This window comes from Artibeus jamaicensis, unplaced genomic scaffold, assembly GCF_021234435.1.
Source record: "Artibeus jamaicensis isolate MK-2021 breed Jamaican fruit bat unplaced genomic scaffold, CSHL_Jam_final contig_233, whole genome shotgun sequence".
Classification (NCBI taxonomy): domain Eukaryota; kingdom Metazoa; phylum Chordata; class Mammalia; order Chiroptera; family Phyllostomidae; genus Artibeus; species Artibeus jamaicensis.
Genome location: NW_026521486.1, coordinates 60309496 through 60333905, shown reverse-complemented (window position 1 = coordinate 60333905; position 24410 = coordinate 60309496). Strand labels below are relative to the sequence as shown.

Sequence of the window (24410 nt, the reverse complement as noted above, 5' to 3'; positions counted from 1 at the left end):
TCTCATACGCTCTCCTAGACTTGATAACGAAGTCACATGATTTTGGCTTCATTTCTCAACTATTCTAAATAAATTCTTGCCTCAATATCCAAAATGAAATAAATGCAAGGAGAAAGGTTTTGAAGATATAAAGGATGAGTATGCCACCTCACTCTACAGAAAATGATGACGTTTTCCATGATTTGCTTAAAGGTGCAGACATGCAATTACCTCTCTCAAATGAGTTTTTAATGTCGCTGACTTCCACCTGGGAACCAGACACTCTGAAAATCCCCTGATGCTGAAGACCTAAGGAGCACACAAAGGAGAGGGGGTGAGAGACCCCATCACATCCTTGAAGTCCCCCGTTTCTCAAGAATTAAATGTTAGGCAGAAAGACACATTTACTGAAATATTCCTAGTGATTATTTATTGAAATATGAATGTCGTAGTTTATGGCTTACCATAGAGATTGATGAACCGAATACAGCTTTCCACAATGAGGGGGATAATCTGTCCTGAGTCCTGGGTAGAGAGACAGGAGCCAGTTAACTGCAAGGGAGAGGCATAAATCCCACCTAATAAGAAACCCACAGTTGAACTACATGGAGCGCAGGCTCTGATCATCTTTCAGAGGATTGTTTCCAAATACACCCCCTCCCAATGTTCCAGAAGGGCCAACGATAAACTTATATTTAACCAAAGGTATACGGCAGTTCTGGAGCAAACCAAATTAAATACATTCAAAACAATTCTGATTCAACTTAACTCGGCTGTGCCTAGAGATAGCAAAGCTAATTCATCTCTTTTATTTACATTTAGGCACACCTACCAAAATGAATATAAGAATCACTCATTTTTTAAAAGGTTACTTATACAATTAACCTAATGGACCTAAAAAGAACAGTGTATTCTGACCACAGCATCTTAGGACTGACTGGCTGTCCGAAGCACCGGACACAGCCTTACAGTCACCTCAGGACCCGGCCCGTGATGTCCTGGAGGGGTTTACGTGTTTCCGGGTACATGATGTGGAAACTGCTTTACAGAGGCTTAGAATGTGGAATGTATTTATTTAATTTGCATCAGAACTTACATATCCTTACAGATTTTTCACTGTTATTTTTTTCATGTTTTACGGATTTAAAAAATGGCACGGATGCACATCCCAGGAGATCTCGTTTTCTTAGGAAGGAACATTTTTTGCCATTTTCTCCCACATCTTGTAATCCAGTCAGAGCACTATACTGAACAAATGTGAATACTAGAAATGCTTTAAAACGTGTATAGGATGACAAATGAGACAAAGGAGCTGCGAAGGTCACAGGTAAGTATGGATCGACGCCATGCACTCCGTGTAGTTAAAGAAGGTTGCTGGCTAGGGAGTTATTTTTCACATACTTTCAGACTCTGCTCTGTCAGAAATTAGATTTTAAAGGAAACATGGAGGTTTGAACTGATTAGCTGACGTTAGGTACTAATTCATGAGGAATTTTACTCTGAAATACTAGAAGAATTTGGCTGTCTTAACATATTACAACAATTCAGAATCCACTAACCTTTCCAATTAAGTCACATAGGAAAGATTGGGAATAACATGGTCCAGCAATTTTAACTCTTTATTATTCCTAGAATGGGTAATACACGACTGGAGGAAGAGTTTTATTTTAGGTTTTAAGACAATCTAATCAGCGTATAAACCAGTTAATGGTTCGATTTCTTCTAGAGCCTATATTAGGTTTCTGTAATAGTTAATTTGTTTTAGAAATGTAAACTTTATTAATTTCTTAAAGAAGGTCCTTAAGAATGAAAACTCTTTTTAGTGTGGACTAGTGGACAAAAGAATGACAATGTAATTTTATCAAAACGTACTGAATATGTGAGGGGATTTTTCTTTAAGATACAAGTATGTTTTAGGGGAAGTAACATTTATATGAACAGTGCATGTAACATTGTAAAAGAGCAACAAATATTTAAATATAAAGTAATAAAAGGTGAATATTAGTTTGCATCTCTGGTAAATTTAGTGTTAAAACAAAAGAAAAACAAAGAACAAAGGTTATTAAAAGGAAAATGTTTGCACTAAAATAGTTCTGAAGAAAGATGTCTTAGGTTTGTATATTCAAATATTTTTGTCTTTGTATTTCCTCAATTGCTAATCTTTTATCTGTTATCAATATTTCATTCAGATATAATGAATTCTGGATGAAAAAAGAAAGTGCGTGTGTTTTCATTTAATTTTGTGGTGCCAGAGGCTTTGGTAGAATACTTTACAAGAAGTGGGACAATGAGTGGTGCTCACCTACCATTCAGAGGAGGCCCTTTGTGTCTCAGTTGCGCCGTGGGAAAGAGAGGAAAAGTGGTTTTGCTCTTGCTCTCTCACCGTGACACTGTGGGGACCTCAACAGACGGCGCACTTTCTAGAAGGGCAGAGGTCTCTGTGTCCACTCCGTTGCTGCTGTCAGCAAGGATTCTGTGATGTGCCATCTGGGAGAAGGACGCGTTCACAGCAGGGAGTTTCCCATGATGACTGGTTTACCCCTGCTTTAGTGCCTACATTCACTGAAACTGTTCTTAATGAAAAATCTTTTAAAAATACAATACATGCTTCTCTATCACCTTTAGCAGTCATTCTCACACTATGTTATTGGATAGAACAGAATCCTCCATCTGCTTTTCTGGGCCTTTCTACACCCTCTCTTCCTGCCAGGCCTGCTCTGCTGCTCACCTTGGTGCTTTTGTGTCATTGTTCGCTTCCCTCCAGCAAATTTGCCCCTGCTTGTAAGCCCTGCTCTGGGAAACTAGATAATCAAATTTGATAATAATTTTATATTAAATTAGAGCCAGTAAGGAGGCTCTTCTGAGTTTAAGGCTTGTGGCAGTCGATTTGTGATTGCTATTTAGTTATTTGGGTTGTCCACTGGCGTTTCACTTAATTCTAGGGTGAGGGCCCATTTTTAAGGCCCCAAGAGGTATTCAGTCTCTCTGTGCACATATGTATCCGTGTGTCCAAACACATGCCACATGTGTGTGCACACATTTTACAACCTTTAATTTACCTACTCAATAAAAGATGTCTTCAAAGAAAGTAAGCTATCTCTAATATACTGCTGAGAAAGTGAGATATCTGTACCATATTATTGAGGGAGATTATCGATGATGTAGTTTCCTATGTACATTTAGTCTTCAGAAACACTGCAGCCCAGGTCATAAAATGTTAGCTATGAAAGACTCAGTTCTTTATATATATATATATATATATACACACACACACACATATATTTTACATGAGGGTACACAATCCAGATTTAAATGTGCATTTGGTGTTTAACACTGGCTTTCCTTAATAAAAACCTGTGGTTCAAATTTGGTCCATTTGCCAAATTCAGAATATAAAAACTATGAGTTTGTTCAGTTTTACTAGAGAAGACCAATCTTAAATTAGTGTTTGATTTCTACAATTTCTTTCTAAGTAAAACCTATTCATAAGCCTGTCTGATTTCTCACTGCAAACATTTTTCTTTTAAAGACCTTAAAAAAACCCAATTGAAGCCAAGCGCGACTCCGATTGGAAAATGGCACCAAGAGCGAAAGCAGCCGTGCCCTCGCTGCCGGCAGCACTATACCTGATGTCTCGCGTGCGAGTTCCTTCGTCCTCGGCTAGAAGCATTACAGAAATACAGGGCGAAAAAGAAGACAGAGTAAACACAGCAGAGATACCAGATACAGGCCACAGGGTCTTACGATTTATCCAATATAATGACTTCCTCAAGTCAAGGGAAATAAAAACTCACATTGAGCTTCAGAGCTACCGTAACAATAAACTTCAATAATATATTCTGTGCCATTTCACTTGCACAAGTAAAACCAAAACATCTTATCAGGTAGCTTTTTTCCTTTTTGTACAAATTATGGCTTTTTTTTCTTTTTAAATAAAGAGGGCTTTCTCTTTTGCCAGCATAAGAGAAATCCACATTTATTTCCTCTACTGAAGGCACTCAAACCAAATATTCTTTTCTCTCTGACTTCAGGAAATATTATATTGATTTTCTGGGAAAGCGAAGAGCCCCAGGACAGACTTGGACATAATGACCTGCCTCCTTTTATGAGAGGCTGAGACCATTATAGTAAGAAGCATGGAGATCAGCCACCCAGATGGCTGGAGCCAGTACCTTGACGAATGTTTCCAAATCCCCATTAAACAACTTAGCATTATACTGTGAGCGGGGTCTGGACTTCCTGTGTTTCTGGGGCTTAGGGGGAACATTTGGAGGCCTAAGGGAAGGGAATATAATTACTGAGCATGGCAGAAATCAAACAATAATCGAAACACCCATAGGTCACGTCAAAATTATAAAACACGAATTCTGTGTTCCTTCCCCACCCCTACCCACGGGGAAAATAGTCGTTCCCCTTCCCTATGGATTTACTTTTACAAAATCATACAAGCTATTCATTCAGACCACTTTTTTCATGTATGTTGTAGCTGACATTTATATACTAGTTTGTGTAAAAATGAAAAGCATCACCAAAGAGAATGAAGAATTATTTGGCCAAATATTACAAACCAAGATTTGTGTTATTTGGCTTACGAGCCACACAGAAGGCAGGACGGGTCATGAAAACTAGGACTCTGATAGATCCTAATATGAGAAATTAACTATCGTATTTTTAGTTACAACATAATTCTCCAATGCAAATAACAGCACATCTATTCAGTATACCCCAGGTATCAATAGGATTTGATCTGATATAAAAGTAACTATTAACAGATCACAGGTGAAAAGACAGAGTTGGGTTTCAAAGCTATTTCTTGGGCAGGGATGTACAGACTCACATGAATCATTATTTATTTAAAACAAACTATCTCATCACCTAAATATTTGTAGAGTATTCGAATGTACTAGTTCATTCTGTTCTGAGCTCTCTTCATCTCCAGTCTGTTTGCTTTGATGGCCAACCCTTTGGAGCATGCACATCAGGTGTGCCATGTACTTATAAACCTTGTAGCATCTTGCTCTGTAATTGGGCAAGTGAAACTTTCTGTCCTCTCCCTTTAGAGCAAAGAGGCTCAGGATTACCTGATTCAACTTCTACAACTGTGTTGAATGGAATACACCGAGGAAGAGTCCCAAGACCTCTCTCTCTGGACATTCCGACATAAACTTCTTAATGGAAGGCTTATGTATGTGAGGATGTATATCACACTTGGAAATTAGGGAAAGCCCTTCTTTAAGCTGCAAACTCTCTAGGAAGAATTGCCTTTTTAAAGTTCACTGAAGTTCAGAAAGGCCAGTTTGGAAACAAAATCCCAGGAGTTTATGTGGAAGCCTGCCCAGCTTCATAAGACGTTACCACTGCAATCAAGAGCAGTGGAGGAACTAAATGTGCTGACTCAGCCTTCCACAGCCAGACTCTAAGACTCTCCAGCAGGTGGGCTTATATGACTAATGCGGGAATGTAGTATATAGCACCTGAAGCCCCACTGTACTTGAAAGGTAGAAGGAGCCTTTGCAAATGTCCAGAAGCAAACATGGAAGAAACTTCCACCAGGTAGCATGTCATAATCTGCTGCTGACATTTCTGAAATCTTTTATACACTGAATCCTGTGCGATCTTCAGAAGAAAGGGTCTTGTAGAGTTAAGAAAACACTGCCCACCAAGGACTCTAACTAACTGTATGAGCTTGATTTTACTCACTCTTTTCATTATTTTAGAAGTGTTTTTAAAAATAGGCTTAATTTTTATCCATGGCTGGTGAGGGCAACAGATCAGAAGACAACTGTCACTGAAAAGACAGTTGCTTACTTCAGTTCTCAAAGGGAGGGGCATGCCTACATGGGCAGCCACCTGGGCAAGTGGCAGGGCTGGTGGGGGAGAGAGGGAGCCGGGGAAAATTGGGCAAGAGCCTTCGCTGCGGATCCCGCTGGAAGGAATAGACAAGGCCAGGTAAACGGGTTTAGGATTGGCTAGTTGGAATACTTTTGGTGGGCTCTGGGGCATGGGAACTGTCCCTAGTGGTCTGGGACCTGGCCTTTGGGTGATTTGGGAAGAATAGTGGCCCTGAGTGTGAAAGCTTGATGAAGGAGGTGGTGGAGGGGACAGGCTCTGGAGTGGTTGGTTTGTAAACAAGAAGGCACTCGTGCAAGTGGGTCTGTTGCTATCTCTAGGAACTCGCTGACCCCAGAGGGGCAGTCCCGTCGGAGTCAGCAAGACTCCAAGATACCAAAGCATTAGTTCAGAAACTAGAAAGCATGGTTATTACCAGGTCCAACAGAGCTTTACATCTGATGATATCTGGAGCAGCTGACAAAGCTAAGATGCTAAGAACACAGGCTCATTTTGCTTGGTCACTGATTCATGGGATAAGCAAAACTGTAGCTGGAGCAAAGCCCCCAGTGACACTGGATAATTGTTCCCACATGATTTAGAGATGCCCCTGGCTAGGGCTAATACAGGGATGGCTTCTTAGTTTTCTACCAAAAGCCTGAAAATTCCTTCTCCCAATGGCTCTAAATTATGAGGCAAATGTGAAGATACTAATGTGAGAATGACTTGAAATTAAAATGAACTGCCTAAGGGCTTAGCGAAGTCATTTCCCAGGGCAGAGGTGGCTTATCAGGCAGACTGCTGTGCTGAGGGTGGTTCTGGCTCCACTGTGCACAATGCACACCAGGTGCACAGAGATGGGGCCATCACACAGGGTATGACTTCCTCTGGGTGTGCGCCTACTGCGTAGCTTCCTGTTACTCTGGCTGCCGCGGAGGCTGTCCATGTGCAGAAGAGAAAGCTCCAGTCAGAGGGATGCAAGTATCTAGCCTGCTCAGCAGGTACTGCTCTCATTGAAAATTAATGTATTTGCATTCCTCCCTTTTTGGAAAAATTATTTCAAAGTGCCTTACATTAATTGTAAGTTAACAACAGGTAAAACAGTTGATTGTGCAAAGAGATAATAAATGTAAGAAAATCCCCATAAGCTGCATATTACTGTGCAGCGGTGATACTCCTTTTTGTCCCTGGTACAGGGAAGAAAAACCGCAGTATTTTTGTAAAGTTCTGACAAGTCAGTAGCTGTGTGTCCCTATTTGGTTCACCAAAAAGTAAGAGAAGCTTCCTTTTGAATGAACTGCCCAGCAGGAACATTATAGATCCTTGAAAATCAACTTGCCAATTACTGCAACAGGCACCCCAGTGTTCCAAATACCTCTTACCTCAAAGAGAACTCAACTTTAAAAGTGTAAATTCTTACTATGTCAATTAGAATAATTTCTGACTGTTGCACACATGTGGACACAGGAAAATATAAGTCGCTATAAACTTTCCTCAACCCACATCAGAATCAGCTTCCAAAAGGGCTTTTCTCTCTCAGCATTAGTTTTACAATCCTTCCATGAAGTTAAAAAAATAAGAAATGAAATGTAATATGGTTGTCGTCATTAAAAGTTAGACCTTTAAAGTAAACCGAAAAGGGTTGGAGAGCTGGGATCCAAAGAATACTCGACACAGCTCTAACTTTCACATGATAGGAGGGAAAGCAGCGCAGGACGTAACTAATGCTTTGCATTTGCTAATAACACAGTGGATGTGCCCATACTATTGCTTGTTAATAAAATTATCAAAAGTCTTGTTGGACATTTTCTGGAAACTTAAAAGTGTTCTGAATTAGACAAACTAAACCCATTCAATTTAGGTCCTTTTTTTCTGAGTCTCCTCATTAAAGAACTTTACAATTTCTTCGGGAAATCCTCAGATCTGCCAGCCAGAGCTGATTCTATTTTGAGAGAAGCTCAAACATTCATGTTACTGTGTTTGTCAAGCCAAAACTATCTTCCATGCTTGTTAACAAAGTATGCTCAAAGGCTGCTTCTTATTAAAGAAAAAAGTGAGTGAGACACAATATGAGTTATAATAAAATCTTGTCCTACCTTGTAGTCATATACTCTGCTCTATGACCTGCAGAAAAAAATTAAAATAGAATGAAATTAGCAGAATGCATTTGGCAATATTTTATATCATCTGTCTATTCTTTTAAGATGAGGGTAGCATAAAACTATAGGCAAATAATTCAAAGTAAATATTTCATAGAATCTATATGTAACATCTAATAAATTCTATAGATTGTAGAAACACGTTTTACTTGGCAATTTGAGGAAGAGAGATTTATTTAGTTATTTATTTAAACAAGAAGTAGCTGCTTGATCTAACTGTAAGTTCGAGGATGAAATACAAATAAAACACATCCCAGAATGTTAGTTATTCTTTCTGTCTTGACTGATACCTCACAGGGAAGAAGTAAGGGTTCATACAGGATTGGGAGAACTTAATTTCCTTTAGATTAAATTGCTGTTCTTTCTATAATATGAAATCAGAAGAGAAGCTGCATTTTATAACCAGAAATGACATTTGCAGGTATTAAAGTAAAAGGACATTAAATTTATGCTACATTCTACCAATTGTAAAGTAGAAGTTCTCTTATTTAAAACATGAGGTTCCTCTTATATATTCAGACTTCTTGACTTGTTTTAAATAACAGTTCCGTGTTTTTGTGGAGTTTATACAAGCTGTGCCAATTTCAAGTGTAAATGTATCTATGGTTGTTGTCTGCTCTTACATTTAGGGTGGAGCCGTGGGAAGGGGTATGGGAAAGTGAAGCATTCAACTGGCTTGTTTGCAAAACGATGAAATGGTTCTCAAACAGTCTGCAGGTACAGCTGGCAGTGAGCGGTCATGTTGTGGCCCAAACAGGTGTGCCGGCCCACTGTATCATAAGGCAGTGACTCAGACTTGCAGGGCAAGGCCAATGTGACAACAGCAGAGAAAAGTGGCTTATTCGGAATGAACCCTCTCAGGCTGCAAGAGTCTTTTACTCTATTATCTCCTTTTCAACAAGTGACAAAGTTTTTCATTCACGTCTATTTACTAAACAGGGGGTGATGTTAAATATCAGAAAATACCTTTTACAACACAGATCCAGGACACTGTTAAGCCTTGGCACAATCCGATGTTAGCCATGACTTGGAGTGGGGGTGAAGGGATAGGAGAAGAATCAGATTTTCCCCCTGCTACCCGGACGTACCTATCATTTACCTGTAAGTCCCCTCTTTTTTGCTGGCCTTCTGCTATTTTGGGGGAGAAGAGAAAGAGAAGATGGATACCTAACTCCAGAATAATCTATAGCTATTTGTAAGTAGGAGGGAAGGTCTACCAGAAAGTAGAGACAGCATAGTCGGAGCTGAGTGTAGCATGCGGTACCTAAGAGATCTCCTTCAGCAGGAACCTGGCTCCACAGAGTGAATGGGCAGAGAGAAGGTGGGTCTGGGATTAAGGTTTGAGAGTCTCTACTGTCCATGTTGTGCTGAGGCCATGGGGCCCAGCTTAGATTACCCAGGGTGAGTCACTAGAATGAGGGACGGGCTGAGGGCAGAGAAACTATCTGGCCGGTGCTGTACTGTATCGTCACGGTGCCTACTTTATTATAGCATAATGGTTTGCTATAAAATATATTAGTAACAACAGTAATGATAGCTATCATTTCTTTAGATGCGGTTGTAAACACTTTCTATGTATTAACTCACAATTTTCAAAACAATGTTACTAAGTAGGCACTAGTATTGTTCTTATTTTACATGAGAGGCTGGGCATCTTGCCTATGGTCATGCTGTTAGAATGTGGCGGGTCTGAACTACGGCCCAGGTTTGTTTGAATTCTAGACCCAAGCTCCCAAGTCATATAATAGGAAAATGTAAGTGTTTCTCCCCCCACCCAACACTTTGAAAGATCTTAGAAGAAACGCAGGGGTCATGGCTGACACCTGTGCTCCATATTTGGCTCTATGAAGTTTTAATACTGAAGATTTAATAAATTTAACCAATTATTAAACAGATTTAATAAATACGTATAAAATTAAATGAAATAACACAACTTAATCACTTTCAAGTAATTCAGTAATAAAAATGCCAATAATTGCTTAAAATTAAATGCTTTATAACTTTGAAATTTAGCAATTTTTGTTCAAATATCCCAACCAAATATTCTCTAGAGTTAGAAAAAGATCATATATAAAATGGCTCCAATTCATTTTGCTCCATCCATCCATGGTTAATAGTATGAGATAAAAGATTAAGAACCCATAAAAGATGCATTTTGATTAATGAACCAAGAGCAAGCTTTGCAAAAGAACTATCATTCATAGTACAAGCGCCACCACATCCGTTTCTTTCAGCTAATAGTACTGAGTGTGTCTCAACTGATGAATGTTTTATTTCTTAATCAGTATCATCATTAATAGATCAATAACACACAAGCTTAGAAAAATCTGCTTCCCAGAGAAATGTGAAAGCTTCCAGTGGTCTGAAGATTAGATTTCAATCATTTTCTTTGGAAGGTTACTTAATTATTAAAAGCAACAGACAACTCATTACCCCTATCCTTCCAATGCATGTTGTTTGGAGGGGGAAAAAAGCCTCAGGATTATCTTGTTCTTGACACAAACACCTAATTTGACTACTCATTACAATTTCACTTGAGAATTAGGAAGTACATTATTTTTTCATGCCCAAATGTATTTTTTCTCCATAGTATAAATGGGTAAATTAAAATATAGTTTGGTAGTAGTCTGAGGGAAAAAAACCCTAATTAAATAAAATATTTAAAATGTGTAAAACTCAGACTGAGCAAAGGTCCTCAATGAATGACTGATGATGACTCCCAGCATTACTTCCCAGTCTTTTTTCTTCCTTAATCTCAACAACCGCAGGTACTTCTAAAAAACAAAAACACCCAATTTTTTTACAAGTATCTTCTCTTTTGAAAGCATATTTGTACTCCTACTCAAAGGCAGACAGTGAATTGTGTGAGGAGAACCTATTTAACGCCTTTGTCAGGAATCTCGTGCCTAGTGCTAGAAATAACGTAACACATAACTCCGCTTCCAGTGTCAGGTGACCTGTATTTCGCAGAAACTGCACTGATGTTTACCTCCCCTTAATTCCAAATGTTGCACACAAAGAAACCAATGTAGACATTAAGCTCATCACTACAAAGGAAAAAGATCTCAGTGTTCACTTACTGTGCTGAATGTAACTCCCCCAATTTAAAATCAAATGTCGTCACGAAAGGATGTGACGGGGTTGCTGAAGGAGAAAGATGACGACGACGACTTTGGTCTTAACAACTCACGATGTTTCTTTCTATCTCAATCGTTTTCAAAGATTTGGAATTCTGAATTTTGACGGTGCTACTTTAATAAGCCAATCTCGTTGCTCAGAAATGTTGTAAATCAAAGGACTCGGCCATGGGCAGCCCGCCAACAGCAAGCAGTAAGACAGGCCAAGCACACGTCTGCAGATACAGTTTCAGCTGTGTGTGATCAACTGCGCAATCGCCGGGTTAAGCTCTATTTGTTTTACTATGAAGGGGGTTTTTGGAGTAGTGAGTCTAGTATAATTTAGAGACATGATTTCTATATAGGAAGTCAGGGCTCTCCCCAAACACACCATTTGATCCTGTGCTACTACTTAACTTAGCCAAACCTAGACTTGGATTCTTTCATAAGGGCTTGTCATTGAATTATCTCACTGTGGGACGGGTGCCATGAACTTTCCTAGTGTCCTTTGGTGTGAGCCTATTAATGCATGGAGAGCCAGATGCTCACAGCGGTGGAGCTAAAAGGTACGGTGTGTTCTTTATGCTTAGTTTTTCCCTGGGCAAAGCTGCCAGTGTCAGCCGCAGGCAGTGACCAGCACATGGTGTGTCACCAAGCCTCCACACAGGCCAGGCCAGGCCCGGGGACTAGAATGGCCTGCACACTGGCAGAGGCCAGTGTGCCTGCTGCCACTGCATGAAAACCAGCCAGTTTCCCGTGCAGAATAAACCTAGTCTCAGGAAGGCCTGGTACACCTGAATACAGCTTATGCCACCTAGAACACTGGAAATCACTGAAGGAAATTCCAAAGAAATCCTGCCTCAGAGTTCACAAGGTACAACATAGCTTTACACAATTCAGCAGCTAAAGACAGAATCTGGAGCACAGATTCAACAAACTGGCTAAAAATGTAGCCCTAAATTGGCTAAAATATAGCCCCATCTAAAAATGGCATGCAAATAATATTAACCCTCAGAGAGTTCTCTCCTAAAAACGCAAGGGAATCTATGCAGAGTGAGTTCCATAAAAGTTTCAGAATGAGATCCCAAGTGTATTAACACATATATCTTACATGCAGTGCCAGGAATGAATTCACCCGCTGCTTAATTCCCTCCAACTCACAATTTCTAAAGTGGTATCCGGTTCCACAGGGGCGGCTGTGTGCCTACAGGCACTGGTCTACACCTGTGATAATTTATGCTTCAGGACTGACTGGTAACTGGCCTTGGGGGCATCAGCGAAATACCAGGCATTTGTAAAAAGTGGAGAAAAGTAAAAAAAAAGAACCTGATACTATGAAGGGAAAATGAGAAAATGGGACCCAAATGCTGAGGGAGAACAACAAGTCAAAGAATAAAAAGGTCTCTTTTTGTTGGTGAAACGCCTGTTACAGAAGAGCTGAAAGACTGGAACAGAGAACATTCGTGTCCTCTCCACTTAGATTTCCCGGTTGGTAACTTTTTGTCACACTGGCCTCATTTCTCTCTCCTTCTCGGTATCTTTTCTCCTGAACCATTTGGAAAGTAAGTTGCAAACGTGACACTGAACAAGCATTTCTTAAGGGCCTTCTCCTTCACAAACATACCACCATATCTAGAAAAATTAACATTAATTCAGTAATATCATTTAATAGTCTACATTTAAATTTTCCCAATTCTCTTTACAATACCTTTTAAAACTTTTGTCTTCTGATTCAGAATCTTATGAAAGTTCATACATTGTGTTTGGTTATTTTTTAAGACACTTTTTAGTAGTGTAAATGTTAATTTTGTTGTAAACAAAATTGGCCTTTTGTCTTAGAATCTGGCATCGTAACTGAAATACGTGGACTCTTAGGTCATGATGACCTTTCTCCACAAATGCATACCCTGAGGGTAATGGGTCCTTCAGAGAAAACAAGGAAATAAGATAGAAAAATTTTTTTATGGGGAAGGAAGGTTCTAGAATGGTAGGAGGCAAGAGTGTATGTCAAAGAGAAGCAAACTGGTTTTGGCCTGAGCTGCTCACACAACTCAGTCTCCCTATTTCCCACTCCCATTCATATTCTCTTAAACTTTTTATGACTTCTAGCAGGATCTAGTGTGAATAAAAGATAATTAAAGTTACAGACTAAGAGGTACGCAAGATGGGGCTTTGCTAATGTTTATTTTTTCCTTTAAATTTCTTAAAGATGGAAGGAGAAACAGTAACATTTACATAGTCCCCTTTGCGTATAATCCTTTTCCCCCTTCAGTTTTCTCATTTGTAAAAACGAGGACATTTACTGTATCCTGTTAAACACACAGCTCAGAACAACGCCTAACACAGAGAAAGCCTGGCTTATATAAATGGTAACTACGGTTGTTGTTTTTACTCATCAGATATAACCATACATGTAGTTAGATGATTTCTTAATTAAAACCAATGCCAATGGAAAGAAAAGATGTCTCCCAAACTGGTTGAACTGTTTTCTGGAGTCTAAAAAGGCATCAGATGGGACAAAAATATTGGCCCCTAAACCAAAAGGGGTGGGGCTGGAAGGGTGGAAAAGTCCAGGAAGGAAAGGAAGAAGTGGGGGGGGCGGCGCTCAGCAGGTGGGGCCAAGAGCGGCTCCTTCTGATTTCTCTCCTGTTAGCGGAGCCCTCCCCTCCGAGGAGCCTTCTTCAGGAGCTCTGTGTTGGCTACTTAGCCCTCCCCAGATTTCATCAAGCTCATGAAGAAAAGTAGTTCCAGGGAGAACTTAGTTATTACAGAAACCGATAAGCCAAGTCTAAACAGTGTTCTCTGAGTCTTAAAGCTTAAATGCACAATCCGCACACTTCATGGAATATATATACATGATACAATATATAATCCAAGTTTTTGCATCAGTTTCAAATAACTGACCTTCTCCAAGGGTCTTCTGCAACAAGTCATGTTTGGCTTGAAGTTTTGTGATGAGATTACTACCTTCCAAATATTCTCTGAGTTTCTGCCAAAGGAAAGATTCATTTTTAATTAAAAAAAAATTCAATGTCATGGGACTTCCCATGGGAAAGTGGGAAGACACTCTAAACTCCAGACACTCTAACTTGTAGATCCTAGAACCTTGCCACTCGAAGTGTGGTCCGATGCAGGTCGGTAGCAGCAGCCACCAGCGGGGAGCCTATGGAGGGGCAGACTCTGAGGTCCTTCCTCCCCAGCCCTACTGAAATCAGAACCTACATTTTAACAAGCTCTCCTGGTGACATGCATGTCCATCAAAGTTTGACAGTTCTATTTTAGCGCAGTCCTGTGTAAATGTGTCTGCATATCAGAATTACCAGAGGAGTTTTTAGAAAGTACTAACTCTTAAACCCTATCCCCAGGCTGACTAAATCGGAAACTCCGAGGGAAGACAGGAGTCCATACTTCAACAGAGAACCCCAGGTGATTGCAATGGGACTCCAGAAGCAGCATTTGGGGACCCCAGGTCCGAGTCGTAAGGGTGGCTGGGGAGGCAACAGACGCACCATAAAATAGAACTGCTCAGTCTCCTGCTGGTTCGCTCTTCTCTTGGCGATGCTGGGCTTACTCAGGTAGGTCTCTGAGACAGTGGACTTCACGGATTCTGTGGAGCGACTGTGCTGGAAACATTCAGAAACATCATAGTCTTCAATGGTGACCATGTCTTGTATCGTCTGCAAGGTGGCTTCAGTCGTTTTCTTGACCTGGGAACAGGAACATATCTCTCACTCTGGTACGTATTTTGTGAATCCTACAAACATGCAGTGAGAACCCATTCTCTCAGGTGGAGATGAGAGACAGGTAAACAATATACCATGTGACTAATATAAAAGAAGGGCCTTCTTCAAAACTGTCCTAAGGAGGACATCACTTTATACTTGAGTCCTTATAAATCTCATGTATCACTGGGTGCTCTCTCAATTACATTTTTTATAAAAAGATTTACGTATTTTTGGAGAGAAGGAAAGAGAGAGAGAGAAACATTGATGTGAGAGAGAAACATGGACTGGTTGCCTCTCCTACATACCCTGACCGGGGAACCAAACTCCCAACCCAGGCATGTGCCCCGACTGGGAATCGAACTGGTGACCTTTAGCTTTGTGGTACAATGCCCAACCAACTAAGCCACATGGCTCAGGGCAGCCTCTTATTTTACTGTAATCAAATTACCAATCTTTTCTTTTACTAGTGCTTTTTGTGTTAAGAAATATTTTTCCTATCTCATGGCAATAAAGATAGTGTTCTACATTGTCTTCTAGGAGCTTTTTAACTTACCTGCCACATTTATTTTCCACAATTAGGCTATACTCCACTTTTCTTATCAAAGTCTAATGTAAATTGATAACATTATCCTTTTTCCCAGACAATGTACAGAGTTTAGAACACCTATCTCCATTAACTTATATGCTATTTTTGTAATGTACTATTATATGTAAATATTTATATTTAAATATAAGACAATATATTTAATGTTTTATACATATATAAATGTTACATATAGTCAGCACTCATTTAACTTTATCCATATATTTTATATTTTTGACCCTACTCCTTATAATTTTAAGAGCACCCTTCCTTTAGAAACTCATTTAGCATGAGTCTGCAGTGTTGAACTGTTTTTAGTTATGTGACATTAGCTTTTATTTCACCCTAATTTATGAAAGATATTTTTCCTGGCTGGCAGCTATTTGCTTTTAATACATTAAATGTGTCACTGTACTTTCTTGATAAATGAGAAGTTTGCTACCAGTCTATCACTATTTTGAATGAACTTTGTTTTCTTTCTCCATCTGCTCTTAGAGGTTTCTAGTTTCACCATGAGGTTTCTATGTAATAATTTAAAAAAATTTTTTACCTGTAACTTGGGGCGGGGCTTCTTGAATTGTGTGATTTTTTTCATAATCTTTGATAAACTTTCAGCCTTTATCTTTGCAAACATTGTCTCTGCTTTCTTTTTTATCATTTTTCACTCTGAGTATTTACTCAATATGCTAAATATTACTGTATTTTCTATACTGCTTATACGTCTCTTCGTATTTCTACCTTTTATTTTTCATGCTGCATTTTTACTATTTTCTTCTGGTACGTCTTCCATTTTGATAATTCATTCTTCAGCTGTTAAAACCATCCATTGATTTATTAATTCGGGTTATTGTATTTCTCAGTTTTAGAACTTCTACATGTTTCACTTTTGAATGTGTTATTTCACAGGAAGTAGCTCTTTATAGTTTGTTTCTAAAAATCCCAATATTTGGAGTTTCTATAGTTAACTGTACTTTGCCATTTTAACCTGCTCCCATGTACAATGTGCACCCACGTTTCTGTGTGCATTATACATGGGAAGATCATACCTATTACTGTACCCATGCTAAGTAATCATTACACCCATGTATAATGCATATCCTTGTTTTTCCCTAAAAAATTTGGGCAACAAAGTGTGCACTATACATGACAAAATGCGGCATGTCTCTGTTGTCTCGTGTTTCTTCTGCTATCATGTGCTCTTGTCTCTTCATGTGCCTATTCATTTCTGCTTTGTAGAATTATTTGAAGTCCAGAGTGAGCTTATCGTCCTCCAGAAAGAATGTCTGTTTGTTTTTCCAAACCATTAGGGCTATTAATAGTTAAGAATCATCGGATTTTATTTCTGATCTAAATATCTGATGCTCTTCTCTTTACAAACATATGGCTCCCTGTGTCATGGGCTTCAGGCTTGGCCATGCATCTTGTCCTGGGTAGTGAAATGTGAAGAAATCAGCTGAGTGACTCAGTCTATCGTTATAGAAAGTAGACATATAAAGATCATTTAAACAAAACCATATTGCAAGTTATTAAAGTCATGATTATATATTTATTGGCTAAATGAAAAGACTCACCACCCTAGAGGTGAGATCAGCAAGATGGCAAAACAGGATGTGCCCCGCTCACCTCTTACCACAGCAACAAAAGCATGGCAGCCATTCATGGACAAAAGTGCATTTGTGGGAGCTCTGGGATCCAGGCAGGAACTTGTGAAACCTGGTTCTGGGGAGGACTGATTTGAGGAAGTAGGCCTGTGCCCAGGTGGCAGGCTTGCCAACTGTGATCCTTTTACTGATCCAGAAACAGTCCTGTCCCCCTGTGGCCTCAGCTACAGTTCTGTTTGGCCTTCGTTCTGCCACCGACTCGACCCACCAAGGGATCCGAGAGGAATCCCATTCACCTGGGTCTTAGGTAAGAGGACTGCTGACCTTGACAGAGTTCCAGTCCTTCTTAGTCCTGGTTTGGGAGTAGTTCTCCTCGGCTTAGGGACTTGCCAGAAGGCGCACTTCTGGTCCAAGAGCAGATCTTGAAGTTGTACTGTAACTCTGCACTCGCCCCTCCTAGCCTCAGTCCAGGAGTGGTCCTGCTCATCTAAGGGCCCGACAGGAGACATGCCCAGCCATGTTTCCAGAAGAAGGCCTACCAATCTTGCTCTGAGTGTAGATCTTGAAGTGGCTCTGTAGCTTGGCTCCAGACAAGCTCAGCTGCAGTCCAGAAGCACTACTCTTGAAGAGGTACCAGGCAGGAGACATGTCTGTCTGTGCCCTGGACACAGGCCTGCCAACTTCGGTCCATTTGTGGATAATGAGCCCTGTAACTTGGTTCTAATACTTCTTAGCAATGATCCATGAGCAATCATGCCTGCATGGGGACCCAACAAAAGGCAAGCCCATTCGTACTCCTAGTGGCAGGCCCACCGACCTTGGTGCAACGCTGGATCCCGAAGCATCCCTGTAACCTGGCCCAGTCCTTCAACACAGGCCCAGCTGTGGTCTGAGGCCAGTTCTGCATGCCAGGGTCACATCCAGTGGCCTGGCAGGTTCCAAGAACCTAGTAATACACCTGCTATCTGTGGGACCAACTGTGGACCCTGATGTGGACTCCGAACCCAGCACCATACTAACTAACTAAAGTCTTAGAGGAAGTACCATTAGCCCAGGGACTGGGCAGGATCCACGTCCACCCAAGCCTTTGGTAATGGGCCTACCTATTGTAGACCCTACTGTGGACCTAGAAGCTGCCAAGTAATTTCTTGTCATTGTCGACACCACTGTTCTTCTTTTCTCAGTTCTTCCTCAGAACAAGAGTGTTACCTTACAGTTAAGCTTGGAATTGTCAGGCAAAATAAAAGATGTGGCAGAAAACACCAGACATGATGGCTGGGACTACGTATTATCCCATGGGATGTTCTTGACAAAGAGTAACACTAGCTTCTGACACACATCAGCCACGTTAATAAGTCACAAGGGGAAGATAATAAGGCAAACATGAAACAGCTAGTATGAAATGTGTAATGACTCTCCATTAGCTGCAGGAAAACGCAGTTGGGTGTAGCAGAAGGAGAGGACAGGAAACGTGAGGAGGGATTACAAACAACCCGAAGAATGTGCTGCACTGGAGGCCTGGCCACAGGGCAAGGACTCAGATAATGATCAGGACAAACGAGTGGGAAAGGTGACTTCTGCCGGCTCTGTGGATCGGCTTTTGCCTTTTTTCTCCCAGGACACTGCAATCATTGGAGAAAACAAGAAAGGTGCCTTGGTGGCTTCATTCTCCAGACACACTTTTAGATTTCTAGGGCTGCTGTAACAAGGTCCCACAGGCTGGGTGGCTAAGACAACAGAAGTTTATTGCCTCCCAGTTCTGGGGGCCGGAAGTCTGAGGTCAAGGTTCCTTCTGAGGGCCGTGAGGGGGAATCTGTTCCAAGACTGCCTCCTTCACTTGTGGATGGCCACTTCTAGGTCTCTTCCCATTGTCTTCTGTGTTTCTGTCCAAATGTCCCTTTTTATCTGGACAGGGTTTTATTGGATTAGGGGCTAGTCTAATGACCTGTTTTCAGATAAGGTCGTATTATGAATTAGGGTGTCACCATGTGATTTGGGGGGGAACACAACTGAAAACACACCACCTTACAGCAGTGATTTTCAACCTTATTCATCTCATGGCACAAATAAACTAATTACTAGAACTCTGTGGTGTGCCAAAAAAAAGTATAATTTCAATTCATTCACACTGGATGGGTATCATTATGTTGGTTGTTGTCTTTTTTTATTTGACAATCTACAGGAAAAGAGGTCAGTGCTCCTGACTAAATAGTCAGGTATTGCACATTTTAAAAATTCTTGCAGCACACTGGTTGAACACTGCCGTCTTACAGCATGTGTCTTGCACCATGCACCTGGTGCAGGCTTACTTACCCATCAATCCACGCGTGCAGGTGATCCCCAGGAGCGCCTTCCCTTCCTCATTTATCTACTTACTCCTTGCCATCACTGACCTTGGATGTATGTCAGTTACAGTATTGTGTCATTTTAGATGTGTTAAAAATTAGCAGAAGGGGACCACACACACACATACGCACAGACAGATTGGATAAATGCCATAATTAATTAGTTGAGGATGCAGACGCTTCCGGGCAGCACAGGCCACAGCAGGCAGGAGCAGAGTCCGAACTCCTTGCCATGGACTTCCCTCACTTATGGTATCCAACAGGGGGTACAGATGCTGGTGACCCTGTCTATGCTGGCCAAGGTGTTACCCAACCTGGAAACACAGTCCACTGTGGGGAGGGGGTCTACCACCATTCCAGAAGAATTCACATTAATCATCTATGTTCTTGCACTTAAGGGGATGTTTATAAACACCAAGCTTTCCTGATTTTTGAACAAAATTCATTCTCAGCAACAACACACCTTAATCCAAAGATCAGTGCCCACAGCTCTGTGAACAACGTCCTGCCTTCCGCTGTGTCTCACAAAGTGTGTTTCCCCCAACTCCGACTTAATGACCCACCTGAGTGGACATGATACTAATTGTGGTCCAAGGAGCATGACGCCAATGGTTGTGACAAGTGGTCTCGTAAGCACCCACCACACTGTTTAGAGGACTATGTTTTCCATCAATAAGGGGAGCAACTTGAGGTCGGGGATGGCCTATAAATCTTTATATCCCCAGTCACTAGCGCAGTGCCTGGAACACAAGACTATCCAAAAAGTTCACTGAAGGAATGGCGGAAGTTGAAATCATCCTCCTTTCAAATCCACAGATGCCAAAGAAGTGTTCAGCACACACCAACAACACGTGGTTTCTTTGCTGACAGTCCTCATGGTCTCTGCCATCTTCTTTGGGGGTACCCTACCTCATGACCCACATTTATAGCTTTTCTAGGACCTCTCCTCATTTTGCTTGGCATCCTTCTGGATCAAGGCCCTCCCTTCAGTGAGTTAAAGCTTAGTTGAAATGATACATACCTACACATACTTATGTACATTGCTTCTAAAAATAAGTGTTTTCAGTGAGAGGCAGCTGATCCTGTTTTCAGTTGTGGCCGAGATGATGCTATCATTTAAGGGATAAGTGGCCGTTACCTCTTACTTCGGCTTTTCCTGTTTCCCTCATCAGAGGTTGCAGGCAAGTAAGAAATACTTAAATAAGTAAAAATGAAGTTAAAGCCACAGCAACCATCAGAGACAGCAATTATAAGTTGGTGGTTATCAAGCTCCATCTTATACCAAGTCTTAAAGAATTTGACAGTTGCCCATAAGGGTTTGATCACTGATTTGTATGACTTGAGATTTTACAGCAGCCATTGGTACTACAGGAAAATTGGGAGGGAAATGTAAGTTTTCTATGGTATAACCAAAATATCTCTTACTTCCATCAATTACCCATGCCATAAAAATGGTACCAAATGTTTGTGTAAAATCTTCTTCATTACTGTTGAAAATATCCTGTGTAAGGAATCTATTTTTAAAACAGTCTGTGAAATACTCCCTAGTAAAACTGTTGGTGGAAGATTTTAAGTGGTGCTAGGAAAATTTACACGGGGCTATTGGTTCATTAAATCTTGTTACAAATTAATTGAGGAATCACAGGCTTCTGTCTTTTCCATTCCTTTCAGGGACATAAATCTATAACATAAGAGGGACTTGTTTTATATGTGAGATTTTAGTCGTAGCAGAGAACTGACATGCTTATAAAACTCTATTTTCTGGATCAAATATTGGGACAAATGGTCTGAAAATGGGACAAGCTACTTAAAACTAAGGCTGTGCTAAAAAATTGAAAGGCACAATTTCTCTAGTTATGCAGTTCATTTTCATTTTCTTTGGCTGTGTAGAGAAAAGGAAGGAAAGAGGAACCTGAGAGAAGGGAAATGTAGTCTACAGGGAGTTACTCCAGAGGCTGGATTTGGAAGAAGTGGCAGGAATGGCTCCTACACCGAAATCCCTATGACAGAGGTGAGGAGTAAACTTTAAGAAAGTGGACAAGACTGTGTAACATTAGACTGGAAAGAGTTTGGAAAATGTTTATAGGGAGAAAGGTAGAAAGGATCATTTAGACTTAGGTTGCTTTTAAAGAACTATCTTTCAGAGTGATGTTTATTAATGGTTCACATGAAAAGTTATTCTCTGAAGTAAGAAAAAGAACATGAAAAAAACTGGGAATAAGCTGTGTAGAAAGCAGGCCCTGCTCTATTTCTGTGTGCACAACGCCCGGTAGACGCTAGTGTTTGCTGACTGGCTGACTGACTGGAAGTGGGAATCGCAAGAGTGAGGTACCAGAGATGCAAATTTGCAGCAGAATGAAACAGAAAGCTCATTTTAAAAGGTTCAGCAGGCAAATGGAAAGTTGTAAAGTGAAAATAAACATCACAATCTATTACAAATCTGCAACAACCACAAATTTAATCAAGTCATTCTCAAACCTTTCTTTCAACTTTTACTATTTATGAGTATACTGAGCTCATTTCACAAATGCTACTGCTCTCTATTCTTTAAAGCAGGTGCTGCAAACTCAAATGTCTTCAAGGGCCAATGGAATAATGAAAATGAGGCAAGTGGGCTGAGCGGGGAGCATGACAAACAAGCAGCAAACACGCTGTGTCTAGGGAAGCATACATTGCTCAGCTCAAGCACGTTATCATTCTGCAGAAACATAGGTCTAGTGTAACAAGACTTCTCATTTTTAGAAGCTAAAAATCAGTATTCTTACTTAAAAATTTCAATTTTTAAATAACAACTAATTTTTAAAAATCGAGCACTGTAAAGCAAACAAAATTAATACGACCAAAGGGCTCTTAGTATATAAACCCTTCCAAGAAGGTTTCCTACAGCTTCAAATGGTCCCCATTATTTGTTGTTGTGTAAGATTTGGTGAGGAAGTTCAGGTATTTACTGAACCACACTGTCCATTCTTTTGTAAATTTGGATGAAATTCTTTTTCAACTTTGATCCTTTTACAGCAGTCAAAACTATTTGTAGGTAACTGAATCCTTGCTAGTAAAATTTGGGCTTTATGAATGTGTATATTTTTGTGCAGAGGCAGAGAGTCATATAGAATTATACATGTTTCTTTACTTGTATTGAAGATATTTTGGTCTGATACTAATGTGTCAATTTTCTGTCCTACAGTGGGAGGTTGAGAGGCAAGTTCTTCATTTACAGTAGAGCGCTACACAGGACTCCAAATCAGCAATGGCTACTATGTTGTCCCCGAGTTACGTCTCTTATATTTCACATTGTATGAATGACTTCTTACAGCCTGGTTCTTATGCTAGACAGATGCTAACTGTGACTTATTCATCTCTCTACTCTTCGTACCTGGCAAAATATGCGGAACATAGAAGTTGCACAACAAATACGTACTGTGCCGAACTGAACTGATCCACAGTATCCAGTCTCCCTAGGTGGGCCCTCCAGGCCTCTTATCACATGACTTCAGTCTCACCTAGGGCTCATCCCCAAGGAGAACCTGGGTGATAACCAAACAGCGCTGGGAAAACAAGGTTCTCCCAGAGTACTTTGAAATATGTTGAAACATGTTCCTCCTTCTATACCCCTGGAAATCTACTGACTGTCAAAAATCTAATTTTTTTTCTCAAAAATCCAATTTAAATTTTACTTTCATTGGGAATCCCATTCCATTACAGTAAATCGGTTCCATACAACAAATCGTAAACCAGTGGTCATGCTCACAGGAACTATCAATACAAAACAACTCATTTGTTTCTACAGTAAATTTTTGTAGGTTAACCCTCAGGAAGTGCTGTCTGCCTCATCAGTTTATATGGACACTGGGCTTCTCCAAATTTATGCCCAAAGGGACATACATAAAATGTTACCAACTCAGAGGCCTGCGGAGACCAGAGAGGTAACATAAATGCATGAGTCCAATGTAAGAAAGCCAGGGGCTGAAACGACGATGGCGAGGGAATTTAAATAGCCGGGCTCTCCCCTTCATGGGGCAACGCGGGCCCAGAGTCACCGTCTGCCCTGTTTTTAATAGACCAGAACTGCGGGAGCCAAATGAAACAGGTCTGTGGGCTGCCAGTACTGACTTTGTGTGTAGCACACTATTTTCCTAGAGTTTGGGGAATTTTTCCAATTAAAACAGCAGGAAGACTTGCATTAAAAAAAAGTGGAAGAATCCAGTAACTGTAGTAGATGAATATTTTGCAATGCCTTGCTCAAACCCTCATGCCTCAACTCTGAAACACTTCAAGGAGAGTGAGAGCTTTCCTTTGGAAAGGCTCATTTGTGGGGATTTACAGAGATCAAAGTCCTAATCCCACTGGTTGCATCTTAAATACACATGTTTGAATAAGGGGTGGAAAGAATGGAAGCCGGAAAGCTGCAATGGGTTGCAGCTTTACTGGTCTTCAAACACATCAGTCTTTTTAAATACAAACACACACTCACATAGCTCAAAATGTCCCAGTGGGATTGAAATAAAAGAGAGCACTAAAGTGAATTTTGATAAAATTCATTGTTTTTTTTTCTGTTCCAGATTCCTTACTTTGGAAAATTGTTTGTACCTAGAAATAGATATTTCTGTTGGGGCTGTTAATCAAAGGACTCTCTGAGTGGATACAGTATCTAGGCTGACCAATGAAAAAATCCCATTTCCTGGATGTAAGGGCTGGTCCAGAAGTATGCATGACAAGTCAGTCCAATGAAGGATTCTCTTTCAGAGAGAAAAGTGCTGGAGTGGGTGAGGTGGCAAGCTGTGGGTACCACGTGGTCCTGGCTCTCCCAAGACGTGGCAGAGGGGAGGAAACGCCTGCCCATACACCTGAAGACATCACCTCAAAGTGATGAAAACAGGGATTCTTGGTAATATCCTCTGAACACAGGTTTAATTATGACTGCAGGTACAGAAACCTGAGCAATATGTAAACTTCCAACACATAAATTTGATTTGGGTCCCTATAAATTACAGCTGAGAGCCATGATAGTACAAGAAACATTTATGATTCATATTTTCATTTAAGGAGAACATGGATCTAATTAAATTAATTTCA

The 24410-nt window shown here is 40.5% G+C and overlaps 1 protein-coding gene across 5 annotated transcripts in view; it reads right to left on the bottom strand.

Moving 5' to 3' along the window:
- Positions 1-24410, bottom strand: part of SRGAP1 (SLIT-ROBO Rho GTPase activating protein 1) — a 277168-nt gene that overhangs the window by 46990 nt on the left and 205768 nt on the right. For 2 of the 5 annotated variants that reach the window (XM_053662052.1, XM_037140309.2), the window contains exons 9-14: positions 14593-14790; positions 13988-14072; positions 7905-7932; positions 3606-3639; positions 444-504; positions 211-288 (exon numbers count right to left, since the gene is read on the bottom strand). In XM_053662052.1, coding sequence (XP_053518027.1) covers positions 211-288; positions 444-504; positions 3606-3639; positions 7905-7932; positions 13988-14072; positions 14593-14790 — 484 coding nt within the window. Of the gene's footprint in view, positions 1-210; positions 289-443; positions 505-3605; positions 3640-4151; positions 4255-7904; positions 7933-13987; positions 14073-14592; positions 14791-24410 lie in introns of all 5 variants that reach the window. The other 3 variants (XM_037140307.2, XM_037140308.2, XM_053662053.1) reach the window with 2 other exon arrangements.